Raw genomic sequence first — 13,787 nt, forward strand, 5'->3', positions numbered from 1 at the left:
CAGAAAACTGCACCCAAACTAAGTGAAAACCGGTTTTTGCACTTTTGTGCCAAGAGATGCAGATTTGGTGCTGAACTTTTTACACCATATTCCTGCACCCAATCTACACCTCCTAGCAAAAAAAAAAGACTGTGGTAGTGATGCAGTTTTTTTGCCAGGAACATGATGAAAAATTCATCACCAAATCTGCATCTCTTGGCAAAAAAGCACAGTTTTCTGCCAAAAAATGCAGGTCTGTGAACTCAGTGAGAGTTCATTGAGGTTACCTGGGGTCAGGTTATTTGCAATCATAGGGGGAAGACCATGGTAACCTCCAGCTGTGACCGCAACTAACCTCATCGCGGTTCAGTCACTTGAGCTATTGAAGAACATCCCGAAGCACTTTAGGGAGAGCCATAATTGCAATTGGCGTCTTCTTAAGTTCCGTGGGATTGATAGAATATATTTGAGTCCTAGGGGGGGTGATCCCAAGAGAATTCTGGCGCAGAGGGAGGTCAGGTGGATCACAGTTTTGGAAACGGAGAAACCAAGGGGGTTAAATGATTCCATCTCTTTTAAACCCTTTTTATAAGACCTTGCCCCCGGTGGCTCCCTTTCCGCCATGTGGTCCCCCTGCCCTGATCCCCCGCTGTGCTGCCTTTGTCCCCATCTTTTGGCCTCCTTGATCTGACTATATATATACATATACATATATATATACGTATATATATATATATATATATATATACATATAATATGTATTTTTGACTTGGCACTGATTGTTGATCTTGTATTGCTGCCGGATTGTTGCCACTCTATATCTCGCCTTTTATATAATTTTGGTCACTCTAATTATGTTTTCTTGTATTTTCTTTTGTTTTTTTCTCCATGTAGAACGCTCTACATGTATGTTGCATAGGGACGGGATGAAGTAATAAAAGCATGGGAAGGTTTCCCTGGATTATGAGAGCTATACCTTGAGGAAATAAACATCTGGAAGCAAAAATTACTACCCTTTTGCATTTATGTCCATATTTAATATTGTGAATGTATCCATATATAGCAATATGGGGGGAGATTTTCTGTCAGAATGAATACCTGTCATTATATGAGATCTCTTATTTGTGCATTATGCCCCCTTTTGCTTATCACTGAGTATATTCCAATGTTGTACAGGGGTTCGTCCACTAGATGTCAGATTTCTAGAAACATGTCTGACTATGTTCTCCGAATAATCCATACTGAATTCTTTATATCTTATAAGGTTTTCCTTCCCATATGTTATTAGATTGTATGGCATATAATCTTGTTTACTAAAATCACCGCCCTGAAAGCTATAACATACATGTGGATTCTGTCTGAATGTTGCCAGCACTTATGCCCCCTTCCAATATGGCCACTCGGCCACACTGATGTCAGAGCGCGCTCTGCATATCGGAGTCTGCCTCGCCCCCTCTGCCGGCGCCCAATTGCGGGTTGTTCTTTGCGCATGCGCAGAACGCCTTCCGGGACGCCGGCGGAAGTGGACGATGCGACCTCCGCTGTGCGGCGCGCGCCGAATCAGACACCAGGTGGGCTCTTACTATATATGAGTGACCCCACGGCTACCCCAGCACCTCCTGACGAAGCGAGAGGCGAAACGCGCGTCGAGGTGCTGGGCGTTGTGGTCCGCCATCCGGGTATACAAATCATGGCTCCTTGAACTATTCTAACCTTAATGGAGGTGGTTTTGCCTTTGGTATAAGACCTTGCGGGTAACTTTTGGAGGTGTCCTTACTCATTTACACCCAGGAATCTATATCTATATATGTGATATGGGAACTATTGATACTATGGTTGTTCTATAACGCACCAGTGATTACATTGAGGTGCTGGGCGTTGTGGTCCACCATCTGGGTACATTAACCATGACCCTCTGAATTATCTTAACCTTAATGGTGGTTATTTATCTTGGATATAAGGCAAATATCAGGTTGATAAAATATCTTTGAATGTTGGGATTTATCCTTTGTAATAATACAATTTCATTAATATTTGGAAAACCTCTTTACCTTTAACAGGAAGCCTTGTGCCCCTGTGTATTGGATTGGGCTATATATATATTGCCTTTGAACATTGTGTTTTGTTTCCCATAAATAATATATCATTTTTGTCAACTGAAAAACAGCTTAATCCTACTATTTATTCCACCCATACGGTTATGGATTATAGATCTGGCCGCAATATGAAATGCAAACTGCAGGTTTAAGACTTAAACTTTTTGAGCTTTAGTGGCACTCCATTATAGCTGTGGGCAATCATTGGATGCGCCCTTGCCTATTTATACCCAGGAATTTATATGTATGTATGATATATGAATTATTGATACTATGACTGTTCCACAACGCACCAGTTTTTTCTTTGTTTGTTTTTATGGGGTAGGGTTCTTTTAAATTCTGTGTACACCAGCATTTAATAAAATAATATAATATTGTACTCCAATTATGACTGAATAAAATTTGATACTTTTTCTAATCATGATGGATATTGTATGAATTATTGATAAGTCCTTACTTGCAGAAACACCTTTTTTGGTTCTATATACGAGTAACATGGTGGGATCTGCGCTGCTTAAAGTTTAGACAGATATGGATCTTTGGTCCCTTTTTTTGGTTAATATTGCGGTTCAGTCTCTGCCTAAACCTCACAGCGTTCGGTCATGTTCCTAGGTGTTTGTGTTTATTTACTTTCACTTACAGATTAGTAATGGGGGGCGGTCTCATGGACCCTCCCCATTACTAATCAAGGGCTTAGTGGCAGCTGTGAGCTGTGATTAACCTCTTATTACTCTGATTGCCACAGCACCAAGGCAATCAGGAAAAATCAAGTAAAGTGCTGGGATTGTCAAATCTAATGGATGCGACAATCCTGGATGGCTGCCGGATGATATTTTTAGGCTGGGGGCCTCCTAATAACCATGGGTCTCCCAAACTTGAGAATTCCAGCCCCCAGCTCTTGAGCTTTATCATGGCTGGATATCAAAATGGGGGAGGATCGCATGCCAGGTTTTTTTATTATTTATTTCAATAATTAAAAAAAAACAAAACACATGTAGCTCCTCTTATTTTGATACACAGCCAAGATAAACACATGGCTGGGGCTACAGCCTGTAGCCATGCTTTATGTGTGCTGGGTATCATAATATGGGGGATCCTACGCCAAATTGTTTTTATTTATTTTTATATCACAAAAGACGCACACAGCACCTGTGATTGGAAGCAGTCAGCTAACACTCAGGGTGGGGGCGTGTCTGACTGCAACCAATAACAGATGCTGGTGGGCGGGGAAAGCAGTGCATATGTATGAGCCTAATGAGTGGCCCCAGAAGTGAATGGGTGGCTGAAGGAGTCGTTAACGCCGCGCAAAAGCCTTAGTAAGTATAGCGTGCCTGCTCCTATCCCCTTATCCCTTCTACCACCATTTTAATCTCCGGATTCTGGTCTCCATAGACTCAATATGAGGACTGACGTCAGGCCAGATATCTGGGATTTTACAAAATCCAGTTAGGTCCGCCGGTCCCGGTTATCTATGAGTTCGCCCATCACTAACTATAACCACCAATATGCATATAACCAAATATATCCATGTTGCAAAATGTTCTCTAGACACTGCCAACAACAGCAAGATCATTCCCAGTAATAGAGTATCTATTCTGCCAAGTCATCAATAGCTGAATCATACACATTACTGTCATCAGAACTTCAACTTTCTTGGCAGCAGCCACACTTCTCTTAATATACTAATAATGATTATAATTGTTTGCTTCAGATCAGGGGTGTACAACCATTTCTAGTCTGAGGGCCACATCCCAGATTGCACTATTTCCAAGAGCTGCAATAAAACTTAAAGAGTATTTCAGGTAAAACAAATCCGTTGGGCTATATGTTTAGATCTGTAGGTCCTGAGTAGTCTGTTTATGGCACAAGGAACCATAGAAGATCAAAGATGAAATATGTGTAATGTGCCACCTACTCAGGCCTTGTACTAGGCATGAAACAAATAATGTTTCACACTTATTCAGAGTGTTCTTTTGTATAAAATATAGCTGTAGCCACCAAAGCGCAACCATAGGAGTAGCGGCCACTGGGTTCCAACATTGACATCCGTCATGTTGCCTTCTTAGCACAACACAACATTCCCTGATGTAACAATGTGATATGCTATGGGGAATTAGTTGGCTACAGCAATCAATAATCGTGCACAGCACAACTGCTCGCTTCTTCTTAGAGCAGGTGCCAATGACCATAGATTCTCTCATCCAAGAGACTTGGGTCAATTATGCAAATGATCCAACTTTGATCCAACTTTGTTCAGAGTTTGATCAGTTTGTGATTATAGTGTGACCCAATCCTCTCGGAGGAGGAAAAAATGTGTCCATCTTCTCCATTGTGTCAGTCCGCGGAAATCAGACTGCACTCAGATTTCATCCGAATGCCGAAAGGATTGAATATAAATAACATATGTATGGAAAGGGGAGCATATGATAAAGATAATGCAGTAAAAACAGTTGTAAATATACGGTAACAATGGCTAATTACCTACATAGAAACACTATAATAGACCATCTGTCCATTTCCATATCAAAAATAAGACAATTCTAAAGACACGAAGGAAGGTCCATAACTATATATATATATATATATATATATATATATATATATATATATATATATATAAACACTATCAGATATAGTGATGCTGAATATAACACATTTTAATTTAAATAATCAAATTGTATTAATTTATTTTTTTATTACATTGTGTAGGAAGTCAAGCTGTATCTTTTTATTTATTTTATTATTTTAGAAGTTTAAACTGAGATGTGAATTTGCAGTATATTTCACAAATACAAACTTGTATGAGAAAGCTGAAAAATATATCTATGAGATTTTTTTTCCATGTATTATATGTTATTGCTCTAAATTATGTAAAACAAAAGAAATGTTGGTAAATTTATTTGTTGACAATAAAAAATGATCTGATTTTGAAAAAGATGTCATCCGAGTACAGTCCGATGTTTTGTCGGATCGTACTCGGACTGAAAATACACTCCAAATACCAGCCCAAACTCCCATCTAAATGATGCTCGTGTTCGGCTAGCTCAATGACTCAAACCCTACTTTAGCAACAAAACTGAGGTAATGAGAGATCCATCATACCACTTAGCTTGCCGCCAATTAAGGAAATATGAGACATGCACAAAGAAAAAAATATTTGCACAGAGAGAACTTTTTTCCTGCACATTCTTTCCTCCAGGAAAAAAAAAGTTTACCTGCTGCCCGCCCACACAGTACATTATCATTTGCTTTTCTAATTACCTTCTTCTTCTTCTTCTGAGTCACTGTAACTTTTGTCTTCTATGAATCCTGAGCTTGCAGAACTTCCTGTACTGGCCACACTTTCCAACCTTCTCTTAATTAACTCAGAGAGGTCGCCGTTTGAGTCTTCTGCTGATTTTTCCGCTTCCTGGGACTGAGTGCACACACAAAAAAAATCACATTGTTTTTGGCAACATATCACACATATAAAGATATATCCTACGTACATATATATATATATATATATATATATATATATATATATATATATATAGTATATATGTAACAAAAGTTTGATTCAGGATTTTAGCCAAATATTTGTATGGTTTAAAGTCGTCAACTACTGCAAAGTGTTTTATCATGAACATTATTAGGACATGTGAATACCACTGAAACGATCTTTAGGCTATGTGCGCACGTGTGCGTAATTCATGCAGTTACGCTGCGCTTTTTAGCGCAGCGTAACTGCATGCGTCCTGCGTCCCCTGCACAGTCTATAGAGATTATGCAGGGGCTGTGCGCACGTGGCGTCTTGGAGCGCAGCGCTTTGGCTGCTGCCCGAAGCGCTGCGTTCAAGAAGTGACATGTCATTTCTTCCGTGCGCTTTGCCGGCAGCTCCTGCTCTGTCTATGGCAGGAGCTGCAGGCAGAGGGCACGTTCTCGCCGGCACCATGCGCTTCAGAACGGAGCTTTTCAGCTGCGCTCTGAAGCGCACCTTTTAGGTGCCGTGCAGAGCGCACACGTGCGCACATAGCCTTAGTTTGCAATACCCTTTATGATCCAAAAAAAGAAAGCTGCTCCCAAGCTTTCCATCTGTTAGGTAGATTGCCATTTACATGAATGGCCGCCATGTAGTACTCTATTGGCCCAGCAGTGGCCACTCTAAAACGCTCTTTAGAGTCCAGAACTATGAGGTTGTGCTGATGTATTTGGGGTCTTGTCTATTGGAATTTACTAAAAACAGGAGCAGTTTGGTTTCTGATTTAACATATGTGTTTGTGATTAATAACCTGGAATTGAAAAAGACTCTATCCCTTGCAGCTTAACTATGGAGGGCCCAGCACAGCCCTATGGGAATTATGTGATCTGTCTTTTTTCCTGTGGTGGTGCCTCAGACATATTATTTTTGGAAAAAAGAGACAGTTGAACTCTGAAATGCTAAAGCATGAAAACCATGAATGTAAGAATATAGACACGCATTACTGCTAAAGGAAATCTAGGAAAATTTGAGATATTTAGCATACAAAAATAGTAATTTTTATATCTGCCCAGTCGCCACCTCAAGGCATACCTCGTATACTAAGTACCTACACTGAACTGAAGCCTCTCTCTGGGTTTAAAAACTCCTGTGTATGGGCAAGTAGGAACCTGCTATAGAGAATAAAATAATCTGTGGCTAATGGGGGAGGAGTGCACACTCAGACATCCTTAGAAATCTCTTTAGACTTGCCCATGTCGTAGAGGTTAGAGTCTGACTGATGAAGTCTGTAGACAGGAGTCTTTTTAACCAGTGACAATTTAAGACAGCTGGCTTTAACCCCTTCACGACTGTCCTATTTTGCGCTTTCCGTTTTTTTTTTCCCATTCTTCCGAGAGACATAACTCTTTTATTTTTCAGCCAATATGCTCATTTGTAGGCTTGTTTTTTGCGGAACGAGCTGTACTTTTAAATGAAACAATGAGTTTTACCATCTGGTGTACTGGAAAACGGCAAAAAATTTCCAAAGGCGGAAAAACTGCAAAAAAATTGCGTTAGCACTATTGTTTTTGAATTGTGTTATTCACTGTATTCACTATATGGTAAAACTGATATGTTGGTGTGATGTCTCATATCAGTGCAGGTTCGTAGACACCAAACATGTATAGGTTTACTTTTATCTAAGGGGTTAAAAAAAATTAGACGTTTGTCCGAAAAAAGTGGCGTACGTTTTACGCCATTTTTCACGACCCGTAAAGTTCTCATTTTTCGGGCTCTATGGCTCAGTGATGGCTTATTTTTTGTGTCTCAAGCTGACATTTTTAACGGTACCACTTTTCCACAGATGCTATGTTTTGATGACCTGTTATTGCATTTAGCACAAAATTTGTAGCGACCAAAAAACGTAATTTTGGCATTTGGAATTTTTTTAACGCTACGCTGTTTAGCAATCAGATTATTGATTTTATATCTTGATAGATCGGGCATTTCTGAACACGGCAATACCAAATATGTGTATATTTTTTATTTTTTTAACCTTTTGATTTTCAATGGGGCGAAAAAGGGGGGATTTGAACTTTTAGGTTATTTTTATTTTTTAAAACTTTTTTTAAACTTTTTTTTTAATTTTACTAGGTCCCCTAAGGGACTATATGGATTAGCTGTCTGATCGCTCTGCCATATCTGCTGGTCACAGCTACAGAGCTGTGAACAGCAGATATGCTCATTTCCTGTCTCACCCAGTTGTCGGTCGGATGAAACAGTGAGTGAGTCATGTGAGCTACAGGAGTCATCACATGACCCTGTGCTACCATGACAACCACCGGAAGTCATATGATCACGTCACATGACTTCCGGTAACTGCAGTATGTAAACGTTTACCTCGTTCGTAATGGCGCTGTCACTTATTGACGGCGCCATTTAAGGGGTTAAACGGCACAGACGGATAACGATTCCACTCATGCCTAGCAGGTACACATCTCAGCTGTATAAATCAGCTGAGATGTGCACCGATCTCCCGCTGCTGCCATCGGCAGCAGCAGGAGATTAACCCTATGATCGCTAGTACGTAATTTTACTGCCCGCTGTCGGCAAGAGGTTAATGCAGGTAACGAGTTGATTAGGAGCATCTAAGTGGTCTATAGGAGGCAGAACTCTTAATGGTTGGTAGGGGATCAAGTTCTTATTTCTCTCTCAAAACACAAATAATTTTATAAAATTTATATGTGTCGCCCCTACAGCGGTTGAACCGCTTGGATCCGGGGTCTGCTGTGGCTCGAGGGTCTCTGGACCCGGGGGCTCACGGCCACTTCGAATGAAAAGGGGGTATTCTGGATGATGGAGGTGTAGGGGAGCGTGGTGCAGATTGGAAGCAGGGGAGGACAGCGCACTCACTCAGGCAATGTTGGTAGTGATGCGACCGCAAAGCAGACTCTGACACAAAGGATAAACCAAGTCTCTGGGTGCCGCTGCCACTTCAGGGGAGCTCGTCCGGGAGTCCGCTCCGTTTGGTATTGCTAGTGATCTGTACCTTGCCTCCATGCACTGTATTATAGATGTTCTGAGTAAGCCCTATGCTTGAAGCTGCCAGAGTCCCGCTCCCCACTATTAAGTAGGGAAGCTGTGCTCTCGATGGCTGACACTTGGGATTTTAGTGGGCCGCATAAGCTGGAAAGCCCTATCCCCCTCGTTGTGTTGATGCCTTCGATCTCTGAGCTCTTGGGGAAAGTTCATAAAGATACTATCCTCTGCAGGTTAATTATCAGGTTGCGTGAAGCTACTCCCTGATCTAGGGTCCAGTACCCCGTCGTGCTCGGTACTGGTTCGGTTACTAGTTACTCCGGTGCCAACTGTTCCCCTAAACTAAGCCTGGCACCTTTCTCCGATACCCTGCGACCGGGTCTCTGACTCATTCGGTCCCAGACCACCGTCTGTGACCTAGCCAACGTCTCCCAGGGAGCTCCAACTTCCCCCAGCTCCTCACTCTCTGAGGGCTACCGCCGAACTAACTTTGCCACTCCCACCAGTTTGTCTGACCCCTAGGTGGGTGGCCAAGTTCCAGCTAGACCACCCACTGGTGTGCCTGACAGGGTGTGATGTGAGGTGTGACTAGGATTTGCATGTTGATGGAGCAATACCAAAAGTTAAGCTGGTGTCACACACAGCGACAACGACATCGCTGCTATGTCACCATTTTCTGTGACGTTGCAGCGACGTCCCGCCGTTGTCGCTGTGTGTGACATCCAGCAACGACCTGGCCCCTGCTGTGAGGTCGCCGGTCGTTGCTGAATGTCCAGCTTCATTTTTTGGTCGTCACTCTCCCGCTGTGACACACACATCGCTGTGTGTGACAGCGAGAGAGCGACGAAATGAAGCGAGCAGGGAGCAGGAGCCGGCGTCTGGCAGCTGCGGTAAGCTGTAACCAGCGTAAACATCGGGTAACCAAGGGAAGACCTTTCCCTGGTTACCCGATGTTTACCTTTGCTACCAGCCTCCGCCCTTGCTGCCAGTGCCGGCTCCTGCTCTGTGCACATGTGGCTGCAGTACACATCGGGTAATTAACCCGATGTGTACTGTAGCAAGGAGAGCAAGGAGCCAGAGCTAAGCAGTGTGCGCGGCTCCCTGCTCTCTGCACTGTGACATGTAGCTGCAGTACACATCGGGTTAATTAACCCGATGTGTACTGTACCTAGGAGAGCAGGGAGCCAGCGCTAAGCGCGGCTCCCTGCTCTCTGCACATGTAGCACAGCGACGTTATGATCGCTGCTGCGTCGCTGTGTTTGACAGCTAAGCAGCGATCATAACAGCGACTTACAAGGTCGCTGTTACGTCACAGAAAATGGTGACGTAACAGCGACGTCGTTGTCGCTGTCGCTTAGTGTGAACCCAGCTTTAGAATCCCAGAACCATGGGGGGTTTCCTGGATTTTATTTTGGATATTCTATCTCTCACTGTTAATATTAACCTACCCTTAAAATTATAGACTGTTCATGTCTTTGTCAGTGGGCAAACTTACAAAATCAGCAAGGGATTAAATAATTATTTCCTTCACTGTATTACAGAGGGGGTGATTATGCTGAAAGGAATGTATAAATCATTATAAAATGGGGCTGTGATTGTACCACAAGGGGGAAGTCTTTATACTACAGGTTCCTCTCTGGGATTATTCTGCTTACAGCTAAATCGTACATCTTTGATTTGTTCATACATGGGGTGTGCTCCCATGAAAGCATCACCGGTCGCTGTCTTTAATGGCAGAGTCGTGATAATCTAAGGATAGGCCAGATCTGTGTGTTTGCCCCTCAGGCTAAAATTTGCGAGTCAGCTCCTGAAAACTATAAATGTCTGACTGGCTCTGTTTTTATCAAAGTAGAATATCTGAGTATACAAAGCCACAGTGTCTGACTAGGGCATGACGCCACGGATCATAAAAATGCTTTCCAAGCGAGAAGTCACAGATCTACGGAGCCTGCACCATTTCTAAAAGATCAATACAGTCATGTAGCATTTGGGAAAGCACAAAAATGATGTGACATAACAGCGAGCCCTGGCTGTCCAGTGACTAAACCGTTTGGGCAGAACCGGCTGTTAACTATTAACGCACCATGTACCGTAATAGCTTTATCTATCAATATTCTATTGCATCAGATATTGCTTTTGATTGATCCTCCGCAGACTCCTAATCTCCCATCCGCTCAGTTATTCTCTGCTCTATATTACGCATACTCACATTCATCACAACTAACAGAACAACTTTCATAGCTGCTCTTACAACTAGCCAGAGCACAACTATTTGTTTTAACACTTTCAGGACTCGGTTGTTTTTGATCTTTTATTTTCTCCCCTTTTTTCAATGAGCCATAATTTTTCATCCACTTAGCAGTTTTGAATGACACTCACTTACTTTACCATATAACATATGGAAAAAATGAGAAACAGAATTCCAAGTGTAGTAAAATGGTGAAAAAAATGGAATTTCACCATTATTTATTAAATATTTTTTACTTATTTGGGGGGGGGTTTCATTTATTCATCATCAACTGCGGTAAAAATTACCTGACAACATGATTTACTCTATTTTTCTCTTGATGGAGCTGTGTAAGGACCTGCTTTTGTTTTTTTTTTGTGAGCTGTCATTTTTATTAGAACCATTTTGGGGTGCATATCGTGTTTAGATTGTCTTTTTTATTGAATTTTTTGGTATAGGTGCCACCATTGAAAAATTGTGGTGTCTCATATTTTTTTTTTAAAACCGTTTATTCATCAGTAAAAGAGTCTTGTGTTTCTGTGACATAGTCCTCTATTATCAAAATTTTTTTTTATTGAATTGAATAGGCATGTTGGACACAATCGCACACACGATACGACTGCTCTGGTAACATGCCGCGGAGCGATGATCGTGGGTGAGGCTCAAGTTTTCCATGTCCCAAGATGCTTCAGAAAGATGGCGGTCGTGGGTGTGTGTGGTGGTACTGTTGCTACTGTGGACACCTTCAAGTTCGGCTCTGCCGCACTCTCCACATGAAGTACTTCTAACCAAAAGGAAAGGCAATGTGGTGGGCCTTATTCCTTTAATACGCTGCTGTGGTAAAATAATCTCTCATTGGTTGCTATGGAGAACAAATGTACTTTCATTAAACATTAGACTCCCTGTCCACCTCCTGTCTCAAGAGGCTGTTTACATATCTATAGTCACAGGGGGGCATTGTATGGCCTATAAGGCGGGCTTTGCACGCTGCGACATCAGTAACAATGTGTTACCGATGCTGCATCGATAGTTCCGCCCCCGTCGCACGTGTAATATCTAGTGAAAGCTGCCGTAGCGATTATTATCGTTACGGCAGTTTCACACGCACATACCTGCCGTGCGACGTCCCTCTGGCCGGGGACCCGCCTCCTTCCTAAGGGGGCGGGTCGTGCGGCGTCACAGCGACGTCACACGGCAGGCGGCCAATTGAAGTGGAGGGGCGGAGATGAGCAGGATGTAAACATCCCGCCCACCTCCGTCCTTCTCATTGCAGCCGGCGGCAGGTAAGGGGATGTTCCTCGCTCCTGCGGCTTCACACACAGCGATGTGTGCTGCCGCAGGAGCGTGGAACAACATCGCACCTGTCGCTGCACCGGCATTATGGAAATGTCGGAGGCTGCAGCGATGATACGATAACGACGCTTTTGCGCTCGTTCATCGTATCAAAAAGGTTTTACACGTTGCGTTATCGACTGCGACGCCGGATGTGCGTCACTTTCGATTTGACCCCATCGACATCACACGTGCAATGTCGCAACGTGCAAAGCCGCCCTAAGTCTCCACACGCCGACTTAGTGCTCTCCACAAGGAGAAACTTTACCCCCTAAAGCATCATGGGGGACAATGACATTTTACTATAAGAACGTTTTTTGCCTGACCGATAAGTGTTACCATCTACAGACCACACAAGGGAAACATGTTTTTTGAGCCCCACCCTGTATATCCAGCTACTAAGATACCATGTCAGCCCAAATAACACTTCTTGTGGTACAATAATACAAGGCTGCAGAGCAAAATAGCTAGGATAGTGAGGTAAATGAAAGCATATCAAAGCAGAATGCTCGATTAAGATGACATTGTGGAATTCAGGAACTCAATGTATGGAGCTTAGTGGCGCTATATGGTCTAACGTAAGGTCAGACCCAGGAGGTCTCCTAATTCACCAGTAGTCACACAAATCAGAGGTAAAAGGTAAAGCTGCCATCAGACAAATTTCACCCACATACTCCCCCTCACACAAATATCTCCTATCTGTGTCATTGTAACAGGCCTCACCAAGTATCTGGGCTGCAGCCATATGGAAATTGTCAGCGAGCCCCAGCAGGGGCAGGGAGGGAAACAAAGGCTTTCCATGGGAAAGTTGGCCACAGGCCTGGATAAATGTCATTGTGTGCCATGAAATTGACATGCACTAAACACTTAATGATTTCATAAAGAAAAACATGATCTAATAGTCTAAATAAGAGAAATTATTTCATATCAGGTCACTGATTAATTGTTCTTTGTATATCTAAGTGCATTATAGCAATGGAAGGGAGGAACATTCTGTATTCAAGCTCTTTATTTACTTCTCAGACTTACAGAATGTACAAATATCTATAGGTAGTGACATCACAAGACACCTTTATATTAGCTTAAGCCTTATTTAAATCAGATGATACCAATATATAATTAAATTGGGAAAAGGAGAAATAGGTGAGAAGATGTCTGCCCTGCATTTAATCTTTTTAAGATTTTACTGGCAGTACTCTTTAATTTCTTAGAAAAAAAAATACTTTTTTAGGTTTAGATTTCTTGGGACTATTCCCCAAAAACCTTGACTTAATAAAGTCTGACTGACGGCCCTAACTTGCCGTTCTGACCCAAACCAGTTATCCACCTTTCACCACTTTTCCACTCAAAATAAGACACGGACTGCGTGACATTGGATGTAAAAGGCCACAGCAGCCTCGTTTATTAACACCAAAATAATCAATAACATTTATTCATCAATATAGTAAATAACTCCATAAACATAACCACCAGCAAAGGAGGGGGGGTAAGTGAAGAGTCCCTTTGTACATGATTGCAACACCAGCTCCACCATGTGCCCTCAGCCGCACCACACCGACTCGAGGACACCCAGCCGAGTGTTGCTCCACCATGTGCCATCAACCGCACCACACCGACTCGAGGACACCCAGCACATTAACATGCCCTGCTGTGACCCAGCACAGCAGGGTCCCAC

At 42.7% G+C, this 13,787-nt stretch overlaps 1 protein-coding gene across 1 annotated transcript in view; it reads right to left on the reverse strand.

Moving 5' to 3' along the window:
- The window catches only part of LOC142251251 (vascular endothelial growth factor receptor kdr-like), a 337,728-nt gene that overhangs the window by 36,235 nt on the left and 287,706 nt on the right, over nucleotides 1-13,787 (reverse strand). The window contains exon 21 of the mRNA XM_075323879.1: nucleotides 5,337-5,490. Within this exon, the coding sequence (XP_075179994.1) occupies nucleotides 5,337-5,490 (154 nt within the window). The remainder of the gene's footprint in view (nucleotides 1-5,336; nucleotides 5,491-13,787) is intronic.

The sequence above is a fragment of the Anomaloglossus baeobatrachus genome, chromosome 9 (assembly GCF_048569485.1).
Source record: "Anomaloglossus baeobatrachus isolate aAnoBae1 chromosome 9, aAnoBae1.hap1, whole genome shotgun sequence".
Taxonomy (NCBI): Eukaryota; Metazoa; Chordata; class Amphibia; order Anura; family Aromobatidae; genus Anomaloglossus; species Anomaloglossus baeobatrachus.